The sequence below is a fragment of the Lithobates pipiens genome, unplaced genomic scaffold (assembly GCF_037356315.1).
Source record: "Lithobates pipiens isolate NorthernLeopardFrog02 unplaced genomic scaffold, aLitPip1_a1.2 Scaffold_18, whole genome shotgun sequence".
Lineage (NCBI taxonomy): Eukaryota > Metazoa > Chordata > Amphibia > Anura > Ranidae > Lithobates > Lithobates pipiens.
In genome coordinates this window covers 432,559,990-432,582,251 of record NW_027507758.1, presented here as the reverse complement: position 1 = coordinate 432,582,251, position 22,262 = coordinate 432,559,990, and the positions used below count along the sequence as shown (strand labels likewise).

Here is a 22,262-nt window from a genome sequence, read left to right as displayed (position 1 = left end):
TCCCCATAGGTGACGCTTTAAAATGTTTTACTGGTTGCATGTTTTGAGTTAGAGTAGGTCTAGAGCTAGAATTATTGCTCTCGCTCTGACGTTCGCGGCGATTCCTCACGTGTGGTTTGAACACCGCTTTCATATGTGGGCGGGACTTGCGTATGCGTTGCCTTCTGCGTACGAGCTCACAGGGACAGGAGCGCTTTAAATTTATTTATTTTTTACTTTAATTTTTTTAACAAAACAGCCGCTATGATCATTCTTATGGTGCAGGGAATCGCCGGCTGAAAATGCCGATATCTGAATGATGTCTGTAGCCTCAGGCATCATTCAGATATACCCCCGGAAAGTCAAGGACATACATTGGGCGCCAAGTGGTTAATGGGGACTCCAAACTCCCCTGAATGATTTTCTCAGCCATCAGCGAGTAAAACGAGACGAATGGTCGCTCAACCAGGCAGTGTTTTCAAGCAGACAGTGAAGACCTGGGGCCGGCCGGAGGTGGATCTTGTTGCTTTCTGAAGTGGAAAGAAGGTTGCCCCGTTCCAGCGGATTCAGGGAGAAGAACTGAACAGGCAGCAACTTCAGCTGCCCACAGTTAAAATGGCTGTAGCCAGGCTTACTGGAGGGAGATTTTTGCAGCATGTACAAAATCGCAGTATATTTAAAATAATATGCAAAGTCGTTGGAGGGAAGCTTCAGAGTGGCAAAGGTGTTTATATTACATATCATGTGAGCAAGATGTGGTTCCTCTTTGAAGTGTATCTGTTAAAAAAAAAAAAAAAAAAAAAAAGGGGGGGGGGGGGGTTCCCTTCACTTTGATAATGCTTTACCAGATAGGAAGCGACTGAAAATCTGCAACAGGGAAACGTCACACAACAAAAAGGTGACAGAGGTTCAGTGTTAATTTTGGCAGAAAATTTCGATTTAGTTTTAGTCCCATTTTAGTCTTCTGCAATTGTTTTTAGTTGACTAAAACTAATTTTAGTTGTCTGAAATTGAATGGGTGTAATTAAATTGTAATGCATTAGTTAACATTTCTCTACAATTTCCAAACTCATTATATACTGCTGGAGTGAAAAATCTCATGTTATTATTTAAGGTATTGAGGTATGAACATTTCAATTTAGTTTTAGTCTTTTGACTAAAATGTAATTGTAATTTTAATTTTAAGCTCCATACACACTATAACACTTTCTGCAGATTTATTTTTATTTTTTTTCCTTCAGATTTACCAAAACCCATATACTGAGTTTCAATGTGTATGCAATCAGGCAGGCCCTTGCACTAAAATCTGAAGACAAAAATCAGCAGAAAATCTTAAATGTGTGTATGGGGCTTTTTATTTTGATGCAAAACGTGTCATGAGCTGAAACTGCAGACAAAATATGCCATGTGGCTCCTTGACCTGACTTTAATGTGGGTTTAAAGTTTATCACATTAGCATGTTACCATTATATTATTTTCTGATCTTTTGCGCCTCTACTTGTCGTGCATGTTGCCATCGACCTGTTTTAGCATTTTCCAGCTAATACCCGTGTCTTGAAGTTCCTATGTCATGTCATTTTTGTTTTTAACATGAAAAAATCCTTTTTTCTTCTTTCTCCAGTCAGCTTTACGTTGCCTACAAGAATGGAAAAGTTGACCAAGCACTTTCCCTTGGCTTTCTGTTATGTTGGTTGGGAGGGGACTTTACAAACCTTGTAGGTTGCTATCTGACCAAACAACTGCCAATACAGGTAAAACATTTATACTATACAGCACTGCATCCTTGCTGTGAATTGCTGGCTCTTTAAAACATTAGTATCTTATGTAAATGCTAACTGAAGTGTACAGGCGGTCCCCCCTACTTTCAAGACTTACAAATGACTCCTACTTACAAATGGACGTGGACAACAGGAAGTGAGAGGAAATCTACCCCTAGGAAGGAAAATTCACTCCTGTAAGAGTTATTATGGGAAAAACGTGTCTCCACTGATGCTTTATCAGCAGTTCATGTTTCCACAATAACCCAACATTTTCAAAATCCAATTATCACAGGCACAGACAGTGTGGTGAAATCCTCTGAACAGGGGCACAGACAGCAAAATATACATTACAGGGCTGTTAACCCTTTCCTGTGCTATCCAAAAAGCTTAAAAATAGATTTTTTTGGCTGGAGCTACACTTAAAATGTACCTGTTCCAACAAACAGATTCAACTTAAGAACAAACCTAGAGTCCCTATTTTGTTTGAAACCCAGGGACCGCCTGTACTGAAGAAAATGCACATTCTCATTTTGCAGGCATGCAGGGGCAAGTTGCAGTCACACTTTTTTAAATTTTTCATTTTTTTTTATTTATTTTTTTTGCTTTTTAACACTGGACTTCTGGGGAAGTTAAACAAAAGTTACCCTGGCAGTGGGTTAAAACTTGTAAAGTCTAGCGGTAGAGTAATAGTAAAACCTTTTTCCTTGCTGTGGCACTTTTTTTATTTTTTTATTTATTTATTTATTTTTTGCTCTTGGTTGTGGGTGAGCCCTCTCTGTCCTACAATACAGAACTATATGTCCTACATTTTTTTTATATGACGCCAAAGGGCAACCGCTGAATAGAGCAGCAGATAGAGGAGACTTTGGAGGTCTGTTCGCACTTATGGAGGGAGCCTGCTGGAGTGAGTGAGGTAAGTATTGCACCTTTTTATACTACACCCAAACCTGGTCCTCCCTTGGCATGTTCAGGTCCAGTTTCAGCCTATGGACTACCACAGCAGAGAGAGAGGAGAGCTGCAGGGATTAATCTAGCAATGCAGAGGTGCTGAGGATTGGGTAACTAAATGTGCTTTTCCTAATCTCCCTCCTAGACATAAATTAGGGTTTCTGGAGTTCAGCTTTATTGATCATTTTAACCCTTGCAGTGGGAATTTTCCTGCCTAGAGTGGGGCTTTACAAGTAACCTATACATTTTTTAGTAATTCAGTTATCAGCTTGACATGTTGCACGACGAAAAACACTTCATCAGGAGCTTTTCATTCAAGAACTTTTCAGCAGCAGAGATAGACAGGACTGTATTGCTGGTAAGCAATTGAATACACTTTTTTATATATCCAGGGAGATAAACCATTGGCAAACGCAAACTCCTCGGAGGTAATTGGGTATAGTGCTAATTGGCGTATGTATAGTGAACCAGTCCGGTTTAAGTAGCAAACATAAGACTGACAAATCACAGAGGCTGGCATCTTCTTAAGTATTGCAAAGTGTGTAGCGTTGGTGTATACCCTTGTGCATCGGTCAGCACTGCTATTTTGACCCTTTAAAAGCTCTGTTTTAAAGGCTCTGCTGTCTGTGCTATACAAATATCTATGCATGAAATTAAGCTCTAAACTGAGAGAAGAGTATAGTTCTTCTGTAATACAGGGAATCTGTCCCCAAACAAGGCAGTTGGACATACAAATGCTACTCATTGGAATAGACTCTGGGAGGTGATTCCTCCTCGTTATAGCAGAATTCAGTGACTTGGGCAATGGAAGAACCAAATACATATTTCTTTGCAGGTTCATCTTTGGTTAAAAACTTTATTTGAGAGTTGCTTTCATTTAAATTGTGTAAAAGAGCAATGTTCATTTCAAAAACCGTTTTCCAGAACCAATTAGCCAAGTTCCCAACAAATCCAAACAAGAGACCTGTTACTGTTAAACGCTAGCATTTGTGTAAAAGGTCTTCATTTTCTTGAGACTATATATAATTTTTTTACTTCTTTACAGATTGTCACTGCCATTTTTTATGTCAACATGGATCTCATAATGATTTCACAGTTTGCCTACTACAAATTAAAAAACAAGAGCATGAAAGGTAAAACATTTCTTCTGCATTTCTATTTTTACACCTGTTTGTCAAACCTGTATTGAAAATGCCCACATTTAGCATATTGTGCTATGCCTTTCTTAGTTCACATGAGCAACAAAATTGTTTTCTTTCTCCACCATTGAGGGACCAAGGAATGCAGGGACTAATGCTGCTTACAGGGGGACCAGACATCTGGAAACCAAAAAGTTGTGGGCCAGGGTAACCTTTCCTACTCTTTGCATGCCCATGTTTTTTCCCCCTTCTGCTCTTGATCACAAAGACACGTGGAACTTTCCTCTGTTTTTCCTGTTTCCAGACTACTATGATCTGGTTACTTTCAGGCGCTGACACTACTGCTATCCGGCAACATGGTTTTTGAGTATCTGAGACTTAGCCTTGCATCTTGAGCTATGTTATGTTCTGCCTTGCAGTGCAACATGTACAGTTCTAGGCACATGGGGGAACAGCCCCACTGTGGTGCCTGACTCTGACGGCCTGGATTTTTGCCCTCTGCAAAAGTCTTTGCGATTCTATGAGTCTGCCTTATGGCCCGTACACACGATCCGAAAATATCGTACGACCGTTTCCGCTTAATAGTCGCAAGTAGAAATTGAATAGCTAAATAAAGTCTTAAAAAAATCGTAAGTGATGTCATGTGTTGTAATGTATTTGTATTGAATTTTCAGACAACAACTATACTGACCAAAATTTTTACGATCTGGAATCATACGAGGAAAATTTTCATGCATGCCCGATCAAATAAGAGTGGATGAACGGTCGTGATCAGCTGTACACACGATCCGAAAATCGTATGATTCTTCCTCAGACGATCGTTTTCGTAATATATTCGGATCGTGTGTACTGGCCATTAGACGGGTTTGTGTAGTTGCCTCCTTGGCCATATCCTGAAATTTACCTCAGTCATGCAGGATTTTATGGGCCAAGTAGTGCATTAGAATGCTGACTTATGGCCCCCAGAAGCCTTCCCTGCAGAATCTTTATCTGATCTGATTGCGACTTCAGTATCCTCCTGAAGCTGGCCATACACTAGTAGAATTTTTTTAGTTTTGAACGTTTGTATGGAAATTTTTGAAAAAAAATCATTGCGTCAATGAATTTTGTTTGAAAGCCCTTAAAATGTTATCCAGATCTGATACTTAATTGCAGATGTATTAATAAAGCTTTATTTTGTGCATTTCAATATGTTAGATCTTTCCCAAGCAAAACAAAACTCTGTTGTGTTTTACAATTTAGTTTGTTGGAGAAAAAAATTCCATCATGCGCCCCCTCAAATTTTTTATGGTCGAAAATTCAATTAAAGTTCACCCCACTTAACATTATAAAATTTAAACAAACATTCCGAAATCTAAAATTTTCCAACAAAATTCTACTAGTGTATGGCCAACTTTAGACTTCAGCCACAGAGATTTTGCCTCTTTTTAATCCTTTAAACATTGCACCACCTTTCAAAACCGGCCTGAAGCCTCTACCAGCACTGTCTGCCAAGACTTTACTGGTACTGTCGCTATTCAGAGTCTTTCATTAAGGAGCCTGGAAAAACCCTGACAAGCCATTTTGTCCTTCCTAAGCAGCCATCAGCTTTGTATCCATTTGAGGAGGGCCTTGTGGATCTGGCAGTATCACATCCTTCGAACTGTTGCCTGTCAATCTAGTGGAGGATGCACTTATTTTTAAGGACCCCAACAACAAGCTGCTAGAGTCCCTTTCTAGAACTCTGTTCTCCCTAGTGGGCCCTGCACTGCAGTTTGATAGACTAAGATCAAGGGCAAAACAAACTCTTTGCATGCAAAAATCGCTTGGTTACCTTTAGGGATGCACCGAAATTTCGGCCGCCGAAACATATCGGCCGAAAATGGCCCTTTTCGGCAATTTGCCGAAAGGAAAAAACGGCCGATAATTGAGCCGAAAATGGGGCGTGGCCTGGGCGGGGCATAGCTCCGCCCCCGCCCCTGGTGCTGCCCATCACGGGAGGTGTATAGCGCAGGAATGCCGCCTCCGCCGTCTGGATCAATAGAGCGCCGGGAACATCACAGCTTTAATTTTAATAGCTGTGTGTTCCCCCGTCGCGCGCCGTCGCAATCAGTCCCCCCCCTCGTTCGGGGCACTGTGATAGACAGATCCCCCGTCCTGATTGGACGGGGGATCTGTCTATCACAGTTCCCCGGACAAGGGGGAGGGGCCATATGCGACGGCGCGCAACGGGGGAACACACAGCTATTGAAATTAAAGCTGTGATGTTCCCGGCGCTTTATTGATCCAGACGGCGGAGGCGGCTCTCCTCTCTCTCTGCATCACTGACTACACAGGGGACACAAGCACTGGCTGCACGAGGGGGACACAAGCACTGGCTGCACGAGGGGGACACAAGCACTGGCTGCACGAGGGGGACACAAGCACTGGCTGCACGAGGGGGACACAAGCACTGGCTGCACGAGGGGGACACAAGCACTGGCTGCACGAGGGGACACAAACACTTATCTCTTTTTATCATGTCGCCAGTCTCTGGCCACCTCCTGTACCATGTCGCCAGTCTCTGGCCACCTCCTGTACCATGTCGCCAGTCTCTGGCCACCTCCTGTGCCATGTCGCCAGTCTCTGGCCACCTCCTGTGCCATGTCGCCAGTCTCTGGCCACCTCCTGTGCCATGTCGCCAGTCTCTGGCCACCTCCTGTGCCATGTCGCCAGTCTCTGGCCACCTCCTGTGCCATGTCGCCAGTCTCTGGCCACCTCCTGAGCCATGTCGCCAGTCTCTGGCCACCTCCTGAGCCATGTCGCCAGTCTCTGGCCACCTCCTGAGCCATGTCGCCAGTCTCTGGCCACCTCCTGAGCCATGTCGCCAGTCTCTGGCCACCTCCTGAGCCATGTCTCCAGTCTCTGGCCACCTCCTGAGCCATGTCGCCAGTCTCTGGCCACCTCCTGAGCCATGTCGCCAGTCTCTGGCCACCTCCTGAGCCATGTCGCCAGTCTCTGGCCACCTCCTGAGCCATGTCGCCAGTCTCTGGCCACCTCCTGAGCCATGTCGCCAGTCTCTGGCCACCTCCTGAGCCATGTCGCCAGTCTCTGGCCACCTCCTGAGCCATGTCGCCAGTCTCTGGCCACCTCCTGAGCCATGTCGCCAGTCTCTGGCCACCTCCTGAGCCATGTCGCCAGTCTCTGGCCACCTCCTGAGCCATGTCGCCAGTCTCTGGCCACCTCCTGAGCCATGTCGCCAGTCTCTGGCCACCTCCTGAGCCATGTCGCCAGTCTCTGGCCACCTCCTGAGCCATGTCGCCAGTCTCTGGCCACCTCCTGAGCCATGTCGCCAGTCTCTGGCCACCTCCTGAGCCATGTCGCCAGTCTCTGGCCACCTCCTGAGCCATGTCGCCAGTCTCTGGCCACCTCCTGAGCCATGTCGCCAGTCTCTGGCCACCTCCTGAGCCATGTCGCCAGTCTCTGGCCACCTCCTGAGCCATGTCGCCAGTCTCTGGCCACCTCCTGAGCCATGTCGCCAGTCTCTGGCCACCTCCTGAGCCATGTCGCCAGTCTCTGGCCACCTCCTGAGCCATGTCGCCAGTCTCTGGCCACCTCCTGAGCCATGTCGCCAGTCTCTGGCCACCTCCTGAGCCATGTCGCCAGTCTCTGGCCACCTCCTGAGCCATGTCGCCAGTCTCTGGCCACCTCCTGAGCCATGTCGCCAGTCTCTGGCCACCTCCTGAGCCATGTCGCCAGTCTCTGGCCACCTCCTGAGCCATGTCGCCAGTCTCTGGCCACCTCCTGAGCCATGTCGCCAGTCTCTGGCCACCTCCTGAGCCATGTCGCCAGTCTCTGGCCACCTCCTGAGCCATGTCGCCAGTCTCTGGCCACCTCCTGAGCCATGTCGCCAGTCTCTGGCCACCTCCTGAGCCATGTCGCCAGTCTCTGGCCACCTCCTGAGCCATGTCGCCAGTCTCTGGCCACCTCCTGAGCCATGTCGCCAGTCTCTGGCCACCTCCTGAGCCATGTCGCCAGTCTCTGGCCACCTCCTGAGCCATGTCGCCAGTCTCTGGCCACCTCCTGAGCCATGTCGCCAGTCTCTGGCCACCTCCTGAGCCATGTCGCCAGTCTCTGGCCACCTCCTGAGCCATGTCGCCAGTCTCTGGCCACCTCCTGAGCCATGTCGCCAGTCTCTGGCCACCTCCTGAGCCATGTCGCCAGTCTCTGGCCACCTCCTGAGCCATGTCGCCAGTCTCTGGCCACCTCCTGAGCCATGTCGCCAGTCTCTGGCCACCTCCTGAGCCATGTCGCCAGTCTCTGGCCACCTCCTGAGCCATGTCGCCAGTCTCTGGCCACCTCCTGAGCCATGTCGCCAGTCTCTGGCCACCTCCTGAGCCATGTCGCCAGTCTCTGGCCACCTCCTGAGCCATGTCGCCAGTCTCTGGCCACCTCCTGAGCCATGTCGCCAGTCTCTGGCCACCTCCTGAGCCATGTCGCCAGTCTCTGGCCACCTCCTGAGCCATGTCGCCAGTCTCTGGCCACCTCCTGAGCCATGTCGCCAGTCTCTGGCCACCTCCTGAGCCATGTCGCCAGTCTCTGGCCACCTCCTGAGCCATGTCGCCAGTCTCTGGCCACCTCCTGTGCCATGTCGCCAGTCTCTGGCCACCTCCTGTGCCATGTCGCCAGTCTCTGGCCACCTCCTGTGCCATGTCGCCAGTCTCTGGCCACCTCCTGTGCCATGTCGCCAGTCTCTGGCCACCTCCTGTGCCATGTCGCCAGTCTCTGGCCACCTCCTGTGCCATGTCGCCAGTCTCTGGCCACCTCCTGTGCCATGTCGCCAGTCTCTGGCCACCTCCTGTGCCATGTCGCCAGTCTCTGGCCACCTCCTGTGCCATGTCGCCAGTCTCTGGCCACCTCCTGTGCCATGTCGCCAGTCTCTGGCCACCTCCTGTGCCATGTCGCCAGTCTCTGGCCACCTCCTGAGCCATGTCGCCAGTCTCTGGCCACCTCCTGAGCCATGTCGCCAGTCTCTGGCCACCTCCTGAGCCATGTCGCCAGTCTCTGGCCACCTCCTGAGCCATGTCGCCAGTCTCTGGCCACCTCCTGAGCCATGTCGCCAGTCTCTGGCCACCTCCTGAGCCATGTCGCCAGTCTCTGGCCACCTCCTGAGCCATGTCGCCAGTCTCTGGCCACCTCCTGAACCATGTCGCCAGTCTCTGGCCACCTCCTGTACCATGTCGCCAGTCTCTGGCCACCTCCTGTATAAAAATATTTTTTAAAAACAGTCATTTTCGGTATCGGTGCTGTTTCGGTATCGGTTTCGGTTTTCGGCCTAGTGTATTTTTCATTTTCGGTATCGGTTTCGGCACCAAAAAACCCATTCGGTGCATCCCTAGTTACCTTCAAGGGACAACATTTTGTTGTTTGGCCTAGACACCTTCACTGTTGATGTCGCTAGTTTCAAAAGTACCCATCTGTCCAGCAGAAGAAGCCTAAGTCTCAGTCTTAAGTCATTATTAACGTGGACGTAAACTACACCAGGGAGGCAGTAATCGCTTGACTCAAAACCTTAAAAAAATGTCCCATGACACTTAGATTATGCATCACGTGACCAGGAACAGCTCTGCTGCATCGACACCAATGTCTGCAGAGTCTGCAAAACTCTGCCAATGTGAACACACTAGTTAATGACAGCGTCAAGAAACTTGAATCTGAATACCATTTGGGTGTTTTTTTTGTTTTTTGTGGGGGGGGCTTGTGTTACATTTTTTTTTTACAAATGTTTTAAACTTTTCTTCTTTTTTTAATTTTTTTTTTTTTTTTTTTTCTTCTTCTTTTTTTTCCCCCCAAGGAAGTGGAAGCCTTAAAGGAATGTGTATAGCTTGGGTCATCGGATGTATTACATTGTCTGTGATACTCCCTAGTCAGCTGCTTCTGAGGAGCTTTGAGAAGACTGCAGATCTAGAAGTAGATCAGGTAGATTATTAACCCAAACCTAAACACTTTAACAGTATTCCTTTTACATCTTATTAAAACAAACATTTCTCACAATTGTTATGGGAATATTTCTTTAAATTTACAGATTAACCGTTGCTGTATTTTGATGCTTTGTTCTGTCTAATGTCCTGTTAATGCCTGCAGAGGGGTATTGGAAAATACCATTGTAATGAAAACTATTTTTCAATGGAACTGTCGAGAAATGTGTGATCCTGCCTCACCTTGACAGATGAATCGGCAGAGATCGCCACAAGTGGTTACATTTGAGTCTGTTTTTTCACTACATGTTTCAGATATGAAAACAAAAAAAAAAAGTGGTTCATTTTCATATTAAAAAAAGAAAAAAAAATTTGGGATAGCAAGTGAAAAATATTGCTTGCATACAACACAATTGCAACATTGTGGGGTTGCTTTACTAAAAGTGGAGAGTGCAAAATCTGGTGCAGATCTGCATAGAAACCAATCAGATTCCAGTTATTTTGTCAAAGCTTAATTGAATACTGCAATAATTTCATCAGTGTTGGGCCACAGTTGCCATCATCCCTTTTTTAAATAGGATAAACATACTTCAATGGGACTTTTTCATGCCAACCAATATAATCAAGAAGCATATTTTATATAAAAAAAAATATACATTTTATTCTTCAAAAAGTTTAAAAGATAAACCTCCATGAGGCTCATGGCTTTCCATAAAAACATCAAAGACAGTGTTTTCTTTAAAAAAATAATAAAAAAAAATGTATTGTGCACATAAGAAATATTCATACAGTACACCAGATAGGGGTTATATCAACATTTACATCTCCACGAATACAGCATTCGTTTGCCTTGTCTAGTCTGTCTATAGTGAAGGGAGTAGGCCAACTATCCTCCCTTGGCCATAAATTAGGCAGTAGCAATAGAGCTTGCCTATCTAATGGTCTAGGACCCCTCCTCTTCCAATATATTCTGAGTCCACCCATTGTAACCATACCTTCCTAAACTTATTGGCAGCCCCTCTAGCTTCGTACGTCATCTTATACATCATCTGCATTTACTAATTTCATCCACATCCTCAGAGGGAGTTGCTCGTCATGTGTCCAACTCCTAGCAATGAGTTTCCTCACTTCAAAGTATAGGTTCCTAAGGAATAGTTTCCACAGTGCAAATGCGTTTCAAAGTGCCCAAAGTGGAACAAAACAAAAAGCAATACAAAAGAGAGTAAGGGAAAAATTCCCCATTAACCATAGGAGTTTTCAAAAATAGGTCCCAGAGCGATAGATGTCCACTTACAAAAGTGGAAGGCCCTATAACTTGCCTGTAGGCTCTCTTTTATATGTAGGGAGAGCAATTGGCACTTAATGCTGCAGAGGAGCAGCTTATTAGGGCCCAAAACAATTGAGGCTGAGTCGCCTCATGTAGTCCTCTGTGTTCCCTTGCCACTGCGCATGCGCGTGACGTCATGCGCTACGTTACGGCATCACTTTTGGGTTTGGAATACCGGAAGTTCTTATAACGCCATGAGTGGGCAACCGCAAACACATTTCTGCATGGGGCTCACGCCTCAGACAAAGCCCCACAAACAGGGACATCATTTCAGTCCTGCCCAGTCATGCAGAGCCCGCTCAGGCATCATCCAGAAGGAAATGGGGGGGGGGGGGGGGGAGCCCTATCTTTAAAGGTTATGGCTTCGTGTGCCATGTTGAGAATCTACAGCGCCCCTTTGTGAGGGAAAGAGAAAACTACATCCAGGGAGATCGGCTTATAAAATTCAATACATGAAATCACAACAGTATTACATTATAAAAAAAAAAAAAATTACCAAATGCCTAACCAAACCTATTCCCTCTAATTCGACACTACTGCAAAAATAGCTAATTTTAACATATCTCTTCTCAAATCTTTATTTACGGCTGCTGGCCAATCAGAGAAAAACAAGAAATCAAAAATGGAAATTATTCCGCTATGCTTGAGTATTAGGCTTCTTGCACGTGATACCCCTGTTTGAGCGCATATTTTTTTCAGGCTTTTTTTTTTTTTTTTTTTTATTATTTTTTTTTTTTTTTTCATGCATATGCGTTTTGCTCAATTTAGCACATTTTCATGTGCGCAAATTTATTTTCACGTTCACAAATTGTCAGTGGGCATTTGCACACAAATGTGCACATTTGCATGCATAAGGCGTAAATTGCTGACAAAAAATGCAGTTTTTTTTTATTTTTTTTCCTGTAGAATACACCGCACTTATTTACTCGCCTGTGTGCATGGGCACATTAGAATTAATGGACTGTAGTTTAGCTCAGTAAAAAATAAGCTGTACTGAGCTTTTTCAAGCTGCAGTGTGCAAGAGGCCTTAGAATATTTTTGAAAAAAAAATGAAATTGTCCTCCATCATATACAGTGGATATAAAGTCTACACACCCCCTATTAAAATGTCAGGTTTCTGTGATGTAAAAAAATGAGACAAAGATAAATAATTTCAGAACTTTTTCCACCTTTTTAATGTGACCTATAAACTGTACAACTCAATTGAACAACAAACTGAAATCTTTTAGGTGGAGGGAAGTAAAAATGGAAAAACAAAAATAATATGGTTGCATAAGTGTGCACATCCTTAAACCTAATACTTTCTTGAAGCACCTTTTGATTTTTATTAGTCATTTTGGGTATGAGTATCAGAATGGCACATCTTGACTTGGCAATATTTGCCCACTCTTCTTTGCAAAAACACTCCAAATCTGTCAGATTGCGAGGGCATCTCCTGTGCACATCCCTGTTCAGGCCACCCCACAGATTTTCAATCGGATTCCGTACTGGGCTCTGGCTGGGCCATTCCAAAACTTTAATCTTCTTCTGGTGAAGCCATTCCTTGATTTGGATGTATGCTTTGGGTTGTTGTCATGCTGAAAGATGAAGTTTCTCTTCGTGTTCAGGTTTCTGCTAGAAAGCTGAAGGTTTTGTGCAAATATTGACTGGTATTTGGAACTGTTCATAATTCCCTCTACCTTTTTACTAAGGCCCCTGTTCCAGCTGAAGTAAAACAGCCCCAAAGCATGATGCTGCCACCGCCATGCTTCACTATGGGTTTGATGTACTTTTTGGTGCAATGTTTTTGTGCCAAACCTCTTGGAATTGTGGCCAAAAATTTCAACCTTGGTTTCATCAGACACATTTTCCTTCATGCTTCTGTGAGACTTCAGATGTGTTTGCTAAATTTAGTCTGGCTAGGATATTTTTCTAAAGAAAAGTCTTGGCACGCTACCCCAAAGGCCAGACATATGAAGATTGCTGTCACGTATACCACACAGCCAGTACTTTCCAGTTATTCTTGCAGCTCTTTTTAATCTTGCTGTAGTCCTCTTGACCGCTTCCCTGACCAGTTTTTTCTTCTTGTCTTTTTTCATAAATTTTGGCGGGACGTCCAGTTCTCGGTAATATCACTGTTGTGCCATATTTTCTCAACTTGATGACCGTCTTTACTACGTTCCATGTTATATCTAATGCCTTGGAAATTCATTTGTAACCTTCTTCTCCTGAATAATACCTTTTAACAATGAGATCCCTCTTATGCTTTGGAAGCTCTCTGTTGACCATGGCTTTTGCTGTAGGATACAATTTGAGAAAATGACTGGAAAGACCTACTAGAACAGCGGAACTTTATTTTGGGTTAATTAGAGGCAATTTTAAATGATGGCAATGATGTGTACTGACTCCTATTTAACATGAGTTTGAATGTGATTGCTTAATTCAGAACACAGCTACATCCCCAGTTATAAGAGGGTGTGCCCACTTATGAAACCACATTTTATTTTATTTTACTTGACCCCCCCCCCCCAAAAAGATTTCAGTTTTGTTTTTCAATTAAGTTGGACAGCCTATAGCAGGGGTCTCCAAGCCCCGGGCCACCGCCTGTTTATAGGTGGGAGCAAAGTCTCCACAATCTGAGGTGCTGCGTGCGAGCAAAGAGGTCACCGCCAGCACTGCACTTGTGCCCACACAGCCCCGCCACTACACTGTTGGGGGCGAAGCACATGAGCAGAGAGATAACCTCTCCCATGACCCACCCGCCTACACATAACTGTTAGCGGTGAAGCGGGGGGAGCAGAGAGATGACATGATCTCTCACTGCCCGCCCCGCATGACCGCTGTTCCCTCTCTCATGCAGAACCCACCACTCCACTGCCTCTATGCTTAGTGATAATTTGCGTCTAGCAGCAGTAGACATCGGCATGTGCAATCTGCATGTGGCAAGTGACTGTGGCAATCTGCATCTGGTGGCATGGAGCTGCATCTGGTGTCAGATTCTGCGTTATGGTGAGTTGAAATATTTAATTTCATATTACAATATAATAATAAAAAATAATGCGCTTCAATCATCCTGACACCATATTAACCATGGTGTTATGATGACTCAAGTGCTAACACCAGCCTTTTTCTGACAAATTGGCTGCAAAAAAATGCATTGTCGCACCCAGACCCTACATAAAAGAAGCCACACTCACATTGTAACAAGTAAATGACTCCTTTTTGTGTTGCAATTTTATAAAATGTTTGGGTTTGAAGGGTTCTCCATTTGTGAATTCCTTCTTTCTTTTCACATAGGGGCAATAAGAACAATTTCCACAAGGTGCCCAAATCTTGACATGGATCTTTTCTTTTATCTCCTGTGTACTCGCTTTGTATTGGGCAATCTTTGATTGAAGTGGCCCTTTTATATATTATCGCTGGAGTAGGAGTAACTATTTTCCTTATTGCAGGATCATCTGGGGAGATGCACATACCAGAGAGACCTGGTCCTGTAGGGTGACTCTCTAAGTGTCCTGTTTAGAGCAGTGCTTTTCAGCTTAATTGAATAAGCTGAAGTTAGAAGCTGATTTGGCTACCATGCAGAGATGTACCAGATTTTGCACTCTCCAGTTTTAGTAAATCAACCCGTATGGGTTACTGTATCTGACACCAATTACTTTTTTTCACTGCAGAGTGAATCTTCCTGGTGTGTGTGTGTGTGTGTGTGTGTGTGTGTGTGTGTGTTTAAATGAGTGAGTGATTCCTTCAAGTTAAGCCCTAACCTCAACCAATTGCTTTCTATGCCGGAAACATGTTAACAAAAATGTCCCCACACATTCTGACCGTAAACCTCCCCAAAAAAACTTCTTTGCTTCCTTTTGATCTGCTAAGTATACCATTGAAAGTATTTAGTTATAAGTGCAACAAAAAAAAACCTGTTAATTTTTTGCTAGAATTCTTTATAGCTGATCATTTCCTGTACGCTGTCGTGCACTGAGATGGGTTATGGAGATGAGACAAGGGAGAGGAGATGAGGAGAGACCTGTGTACTTTGCAATGCATCAGAAATGACATAAGCAGGATTGACACTGAGTGCTTAGGAATTCACAGCAGTGTTGTTCCAAAAGGTGAACTTGCCCTTTTAATGTGATGTGGAACATGTAACTGTTTCCAGCACTTGCAACCTCTCCCCCCCCCCCTTCCTGTGACAGCGAGCAGGGGATCTTCTCCCTGTGTCCACTGTCACTGTTAGAAAATAATGCAGCCATTTGGGCTCTTCCCACACAGCTGCGTCAATCATTCAGTTTCCTGGGAATGCACAAACTACAACTACCTTCATCCATTGTGGCTGATGACTTGTAGTTCTGAATGGACTGCAAGGTCGCTGATGAGTGACCTCCTAGTTCACTCACAAGCCCTGCAGCTTGTAAACAGTAAGCTCATATGAAGGTACGGCTGAAAGCTGCAGGGTTTGCCTGCAAGAGTCTGGCTTTGCACTTCTTCTGATCCATTGATCATGGGTGCAGTATTTTCCAGGCTCCTGTTAGTGAAAATATAATAACTGCACTTCTATTTTTTCCCCTGCAAAAATATGTGCATTTATTTGTTCCTAAAAGGTGAACTTATCCTTTTAAAGAGGACGGTAGGAGTACACTATATTTCTTGCAAATCAACAGTTATTTTTTTTTTGTACTTGCCACATGTTTAAAGGGATAAGCTCTAACAAGTGGGGCCCTCTGACTCCTCCTTTTATTGTATTGTAACTGTACTGTCTGCCCTCGTTTTGTAAAACGCTGCGCAAACTGTTGGTGCTATATAAATCCAATATAATAATATATGGTGAAATATGCATGTATTGCAGAGATGTACCGTATATACTCGAGTATAAGCCGAGATTTTCAGCCTCTTTTTTGAGGCTGAAAGTGCCCCCCTCGGCTTATACTCGAGTCATCGCTGTCTGCCCGCTCGATCAGCGTGTCGAGCAGACAGACAGCGGCCATTCTATTCAAAAGCCGCGCCTCCGGCTCCGCCTTCGCCTGTGATAGGCGGAACACTGAATTTCCCAGCAGCCTGTGTTCCGCCTATCACGGACATCGTATCATCCTCGTACTACGGACGAGGATGATACGACGTCTGTGATAGGCGGAACACAGGCTGCTGGGAAATTCAGTGTTCCGCCTATCACAGGCGAAGGCGGCGGCGCAGCTTTTGAATTTTACAATGGCCGCCGACGAAGAGGGCACGGGACGGAGGCAAGGCACGGCAAGGCACGGCACGGCACGGCACGGCACGGCACGGGACGGGACGGGACGGGGGCAAGGCAAGGCACGACACGGGACGGATGCAAGGAGGCAAGGCACGGCACGGGACGGAGGCAAGGCACGGGACGGAGGCTCGGGACAAAGGTAGGCTGGACACACACACACACACACACACACACACACACACACACACACACACACACACACACATGGATGGAGACACACACAGGGATGGATGGATGGAGACACACACACACAGGGATGGATGGATGGATGGATGGAGACACACACACACACAGGGATGGATGGATGGATGGATGGAGACACACACACACAGGGATGGATGGATGGATGGACACACACACACACAGGGATGGATGGACGGACACACAGGGATGGACGGACACACAGGGATGGACGGACACACACACAGGGATGGACAGGCATGTCTCACCCTCGGCTTATACACGAGTCAATAAGTTTGCCAGTTTTTTTGGGGGTAAATTGGGGGCCTCGGCTTATATTCGGGTCGGCCTATACTCGAGTATATACGGTAATAAATATATAATAATATGTATTACAATTTTCCTTGGCATGCAGCTTAAACGCAGGTATGGTAAAGTATAAGCGTCGCCCAAGTATTTATTACCCGATAGTCCTGCTTCTGACATTACCTTCCCCTCATTTTCTCTCCAGAAGGAGCCATCTTTGTTAGTCATCCTCCCTCCAGCATGAGAATCTGCTTCCTTAGTTGAGATGCTGGCTCGGATGACTGTTAGCCATGTGCTGTGCAAGTAACAGGATATACCTATGTAGACGATTGTCTAACATGGATCAGGCTCTGCTGCAGCCTCTTACATTTTTGACTTGCTACAAAGTTACAATATTACTATCTGAGCACAGGTAGGAGGGGTATATATTGAGGAAATAGTTTACTCCTGCCTGCAACAGGATAATGACATTGGGGTTATTTACAAAAGTCAAATTAAAGCGGGAGTCCGCCGGGACTCCGCGTTTTTTTTTTTTTTTTCTTTTAAGTCAGCAGCTACAAATACTGCAGCTGCTGACTTTTAAAATGGTGACACTTACCTGTCCAGCGCGCCCGCGATGTCGGCACCCGAAGCCGATCTCTAGATCGACACTCGGGTGCTGCCGCCGCCATCTTGGGTATGGGAATCAGGAAGTGGAGCCTTTCGGCTTCATTTCCCGGTTCCCTACTGCGCATGCGCGAGCCGCGCGGCGCAATCCGGACGGTCCCCGCTGCCTCTGGGAACTGTGTGTTTCCCAGCAGGCAGCGGGGCACTTGCGCAAAGGGGCGGGCAGTTGCGGAAAGGGGCGTAATCTACGCCCCTTTCCGCAGACAGCTATCCCGGAAGTGGGTGCAGTTACCTGGATTATCCAGGTAACTGCACCCCCCTCCCCCCTGAAAGGTGCCAATTGTGGCGCCGGAGGGGGGATTCCGATGAGCGGAGGTCCATTTTAGGGTGGACCTCCGCTTTAACTTTGCACTACAAGTGCAAAGTGCACTTGAAATTGCAATGAAAGTGCACTTGGAAGTGCAGTTGCTGTAAATCTGAGAGATAGATCTGAAATGAGTGAAAGCTCTGCTGATTTTATCATCCAATCATGTGCAAGCTAAAATGCTGTTTTTTGTTTTTTGTTTTGTTTTTCCTTGCATGTCCGCCTCGGATCTACAGCAACTTTACTTACAAGTGCACTGTCAGTGCAATTTCAAGTGCACTTTGCACTGTTAGTGCAATGCAAATTTTCCTTTCATAAATAACCCTCATTATCTCAGCATCGCCAAGGTCAGGCAGGAGCTCAAGAAATGGTTTGTAATTATTAAAGGTACAGCTCTTTTTAAATGATTCTGTTGTGCTTTTTATTTATGTAGACTTGTAAAGTTACTGAAAGGTCCCATTTAATTAAAATTATTAATGTTACTCCATTTATTATAGAAAACACTTGGCATTACTGAAATGTCTGGATTCATTTGTGGATATGTTTCCTCAGTGTTTTATTTGGGTTCTCGTTTTCCCCAACTCTATAAAAATGTAAGTATCTTTTAAATTATGAGGTTCTTAGTCATTATTGGCCATTTCTGGGTTCTGCATTGTATAAAACTTGTGATACTGTCATTCTTGCATTGCTAAGGATTGTGAGTTTACAGACCCCTATTTATATTCTACAGTTCCAGAGGAAATCTACAGAGGGAACTTCCTATATGTTGTTTGTATTGGCAATGGTTGGAAACTTCACATACGGATTAAGTCTTGTTTTGAAGTTACCTGCTGTTCGACACAATAAGAACACCTATATTATGCACCATTTGCCTTGGCTAATTGGCAGCTTTGGTGTCCTTGTCCTGGACTTTTTTGTATCCTTTTTTTGTATGTGTACTAGAAGTGGAATATATTTTGCCTATAAAGCTGCACTACATACTTGTATCACTTTGTAAATATGTTTTTGGATTAATCTGATGCTGCAGCTCCCTTATCAGTATCAGAAAAGTATTTTATTTTTATTTCACAGGATATTTAATGCATGTCCTTCTCTGTCAGGTAAAGGTTCATTCCGATTGTGTGTTTCTGCCAATATTCTGCCTGCCTTGTAAATAGTCTGTGGTGCCTTGCACTAATGTGTAGGGATGTGAAGTCTGCTTGCATCGTTAACATTTTTATGACCAAATTTTAGCAGTGCCAGTTAAAAAGTATGTAAACCCTAACAAGGAACTTCAGTTATTTTGCCTTGTTTTGGTCTGTTGGAATACAACCTTATAAATTTGTATATTTAATTGGATATGTGTAAAAAAATACCTGTTGTTAATCTTATCAGTGTACAGTTGTACTCATAGGTTTACATACTCTGGTAGAATTTATGATTTCTTGGCCATTTTTCAGAGAATGTGAATGATAACACAAGCTTTTCTTTCGCTCATGGCTAGTGGTTGGCTTAAGCCATTTATTATCAATCGACTGTTTACATACCCTGATGATGATTTTGGCCTGATGACATGCACACAAGTTGACACAAAGGAGTTTGAATGGCTAAAGGTAACCATCCTCACCTGTGATCTGTTTGCTTGTAATTAGTATGCGTGTATAAAAGGTCAGTGAGTTTCTGGACTCCTGACAGACCCTTGCATCTTTCATCCAGTGCTGCACTGAGATTTCTGGATTCTGAGTCACGGGGAAGAGCAAACGAATTGTCAAAGGATCTGCAGGAAAAGGTAGTTGAACTGTATAAAACAGCAAAGGGATATAAAAATATCCAAACCATGGTCAGGTAGACCAACTAAAATTTCAGCCACAACTGCCAGGAAGATTGTTTGGGATGCAAAGAAAAACCCACAAATGACTTCAGATGAAATGCAGAACTCTCTGAAAACATGTGGTGTGACTGTTTCAAGATGCACAATAAGGAGGCACTTGAAAGATGGGCTGCATGGTCGAGTTGCCAGAAGAAACCCATTACTACGCAAATGTCACAAAGTATCCCACTTACAATATAACAAACCGCACAGAGACAAGCCTCAAACCTTCTGGCAGTCATGTGGTGTGAGGAGACCAAAACCATAAAATACTACATTTGTTGAGGAGTCAACAAGGCCTATGACGAAAGGTACACAATTCCTACTGTAAAAACACAGAGGTGAATCGCTGATGTTTTGGGGATGTGTGAGCTACAACAGCAGAGGAAATTTGGTCAAAATTGATGGAAAGATGAATGCAGTATGTTATCAAAAAATACTGGAGGGACATCAGCCAAGAAGCTGCACATAGGACGTACTTGGACATTCCAACATGACAATGATCCAAAACACAAGACCAAGTCGATCTGTCATTGGCTACAGCAGAATAAAGTGAAGGTTCTGGAGTGGCCATCTCAGTCTCCTGACCTCAATATCATTGAGCCACTCTGGGGAGATCTCAAACGTGCAGTTCATGCAAGACAGCCCAAGAATTTACAGGAACCGGAGGCTTTTTGCCAAGAGGAATGGGCAGTTTTGCTATCTGAGAAGATGAAGAGCCTCAGTTGCAAATACCACAAAAGATTTCAAGCTGTCATTGATGTTAAAGGGGGCAATACATGGTATTAAGAACTGGGGTATGTAAACTTTTATTTATTTATTTATTTATTTATTTATTTATTTATTTTTTATCAGAGTCATTTGAGTAGTTTCTGTTGTGATTTATGATTTAAAAAGAGTAAACCCAGTTGATAAATTCAATTTTGTGTTATCATTCATATTCTCTGAAAAATGGCTATATATACACACAAAAAATATTATGCAAATATTTTTATATTTTTTTTTTTATCAGATACAGTTTTAGCATTAGTGTATAAAGGACGAGATTTTTTTTTTTTTAGATATGGCTTAAAGTAGTTCAAAAGGTAAAAAAAAAACCTTCAGTATGTAGCTTCCCCAGACAAACACAGGATCTAAAGGGGCTTGCAGGTCCAAAAGCGCATTAAGATCTACGACAACACATTTCCAAAAGTCCTGCATATGTGAGCAGGACCATACCATGTGTAGGAAACTACCAACTTCTACTCTGCACTTGGGGTCATTGATATCAGTCCCAGGGTAGATTAAGGACAATTGCTGAGAGGTAAAATACACATGATGGAGGATAACCCTACCCTAGCCAATAATGTAAGTGATGGTATTTAAAGTCTTTGCAATTTTACGTTGAACATTCTGGAATTGATCGACCAATTTTTAAATGCAGCTTTTCACAGATTGGTGAACCTTTTTATGTGTTTCTAAAACATGTTAAACTTTGTCATAGTTGTTGCCAAGACACTGCTAAATTTAGTCTGGGCAACTAGGGATCAATGACCTCTGGTTAACTATAGACAACAAAGGTGCCTCTTCTTCTTCTTTTTTTTTTTTTTTTTTTTTTTTTTTTTTTAAAGAGATCTCCCCAAACGTTTTCTGAGTTTGCTCCAGTTGCCCAGAAAACAAGGCGAATTTACCACTTTGTCCAGTCTTTCTAAGTGCTGTTGATTCTAAACTAGCATGGTCGATTAACATGTCATCAACCTCCCCTCCCCATCAAGCATGTAGCTAGCATTAATGTACTGACCTATATTTTATATAGACCATGAAAGTTCTTCACTTTTACAAAGTCCCAGAGTTAACAAAACAAGGGAAGTTACTTAAAGTGGTGCACCACCGAAAAGGGGAAGCTCCACTTGTTTGCCCGCTCCACTACCACATTTGGCACGTTATGGGGGGGGGAGCAGATACCTGTCAAAACCAGGTGCCCACTCCCACTTCTTGGTAAAATCGCTGCACAACAATTTTTACAGGCTGGAACTCCGCTTTATAGTAGAACTTTACCCATAACAACTTGAAAATGTTCTTTAGCAAGGAACATCCATTCCACATTAATAATTTTGCTATCGAAAAGAGTGTGTGCTGTAAATTGCTTCCAGCATTGCTCCTTGTTTTCTTCTTGCTGGAGGCTGCCATTTTGCTGAAGCCCAGTAGTTGCAGTGTGTATTACTGGATTTTAAACGGTATAGACACTTACATTTAATGCTTTACAGAGTTCCACTATAATGGACTTGCCTACACACGATCACACCAAAGTCAGTTCGTTTAGAACGCAATGACATACGGCGGGACTAGAAAAGGAAGTTCAATAGCTGACCTTGCGTCGTTTTGGTCCGTCGGAATAGCTTACAGCCTAACGGTTTTCCCTATAGGAATTGATTCCGTCGGAAAGATTTAAAACATGTTCTATTTCTAGGTTCGTCAGAATTTTTGAAAAAAAAATCTGCTAAAGTGCACACACGATCGGAATATCCGCTGAAAAGATTCAGACTAATGTTTTCTGCCGGAAAGTCTGGTCGTGTGTATGCGTCATCCGTTTTACTGTAGGGTGAACTTTTTAGTGTGGGTTCTTTAATACGCAATTTCTTGTGTGGATATATACAGCCAT

General features: G+C 44.2%; 1 protein-coding gene across 1 annotated transcript in view; it reads left to right on the top strand.

Annotated features, from left to right (window-relative positions):
- The window catches only part of SLC66A1 (solute carrier family 66 member 1), a 30,275-nt gene that overhangs the window by 7,810 nt on the left and 203 nt on the right, over positions 1 to 22,262 (top strand). Inside the window, exons 2-6 of the mRNA XM_077488091.1 lie at positions 1,601 to 1,730; positions 3,733 to 3,820; positions 9,639 to 9,763; positions 18,270 to 18,365; positions 18,503 to 18,688. Coding sequence (XP_077344217.1) covers positions 1,601 to 1,730; positions 3,733 to 3,820; positions 9,639 to 9,763; positions 18,270 to 18,365; positions 18,503 to 18,688 — 625 coding nt within the window. The remainder of the gene's footprint in view (positions 1 to 1,600; positions 1,731 to 3,732; positions 3,821 to 9,638; positions 9,764 to 18,269; positions 18,366 to 18,502; positions 18,689 to 22,262) is intronic.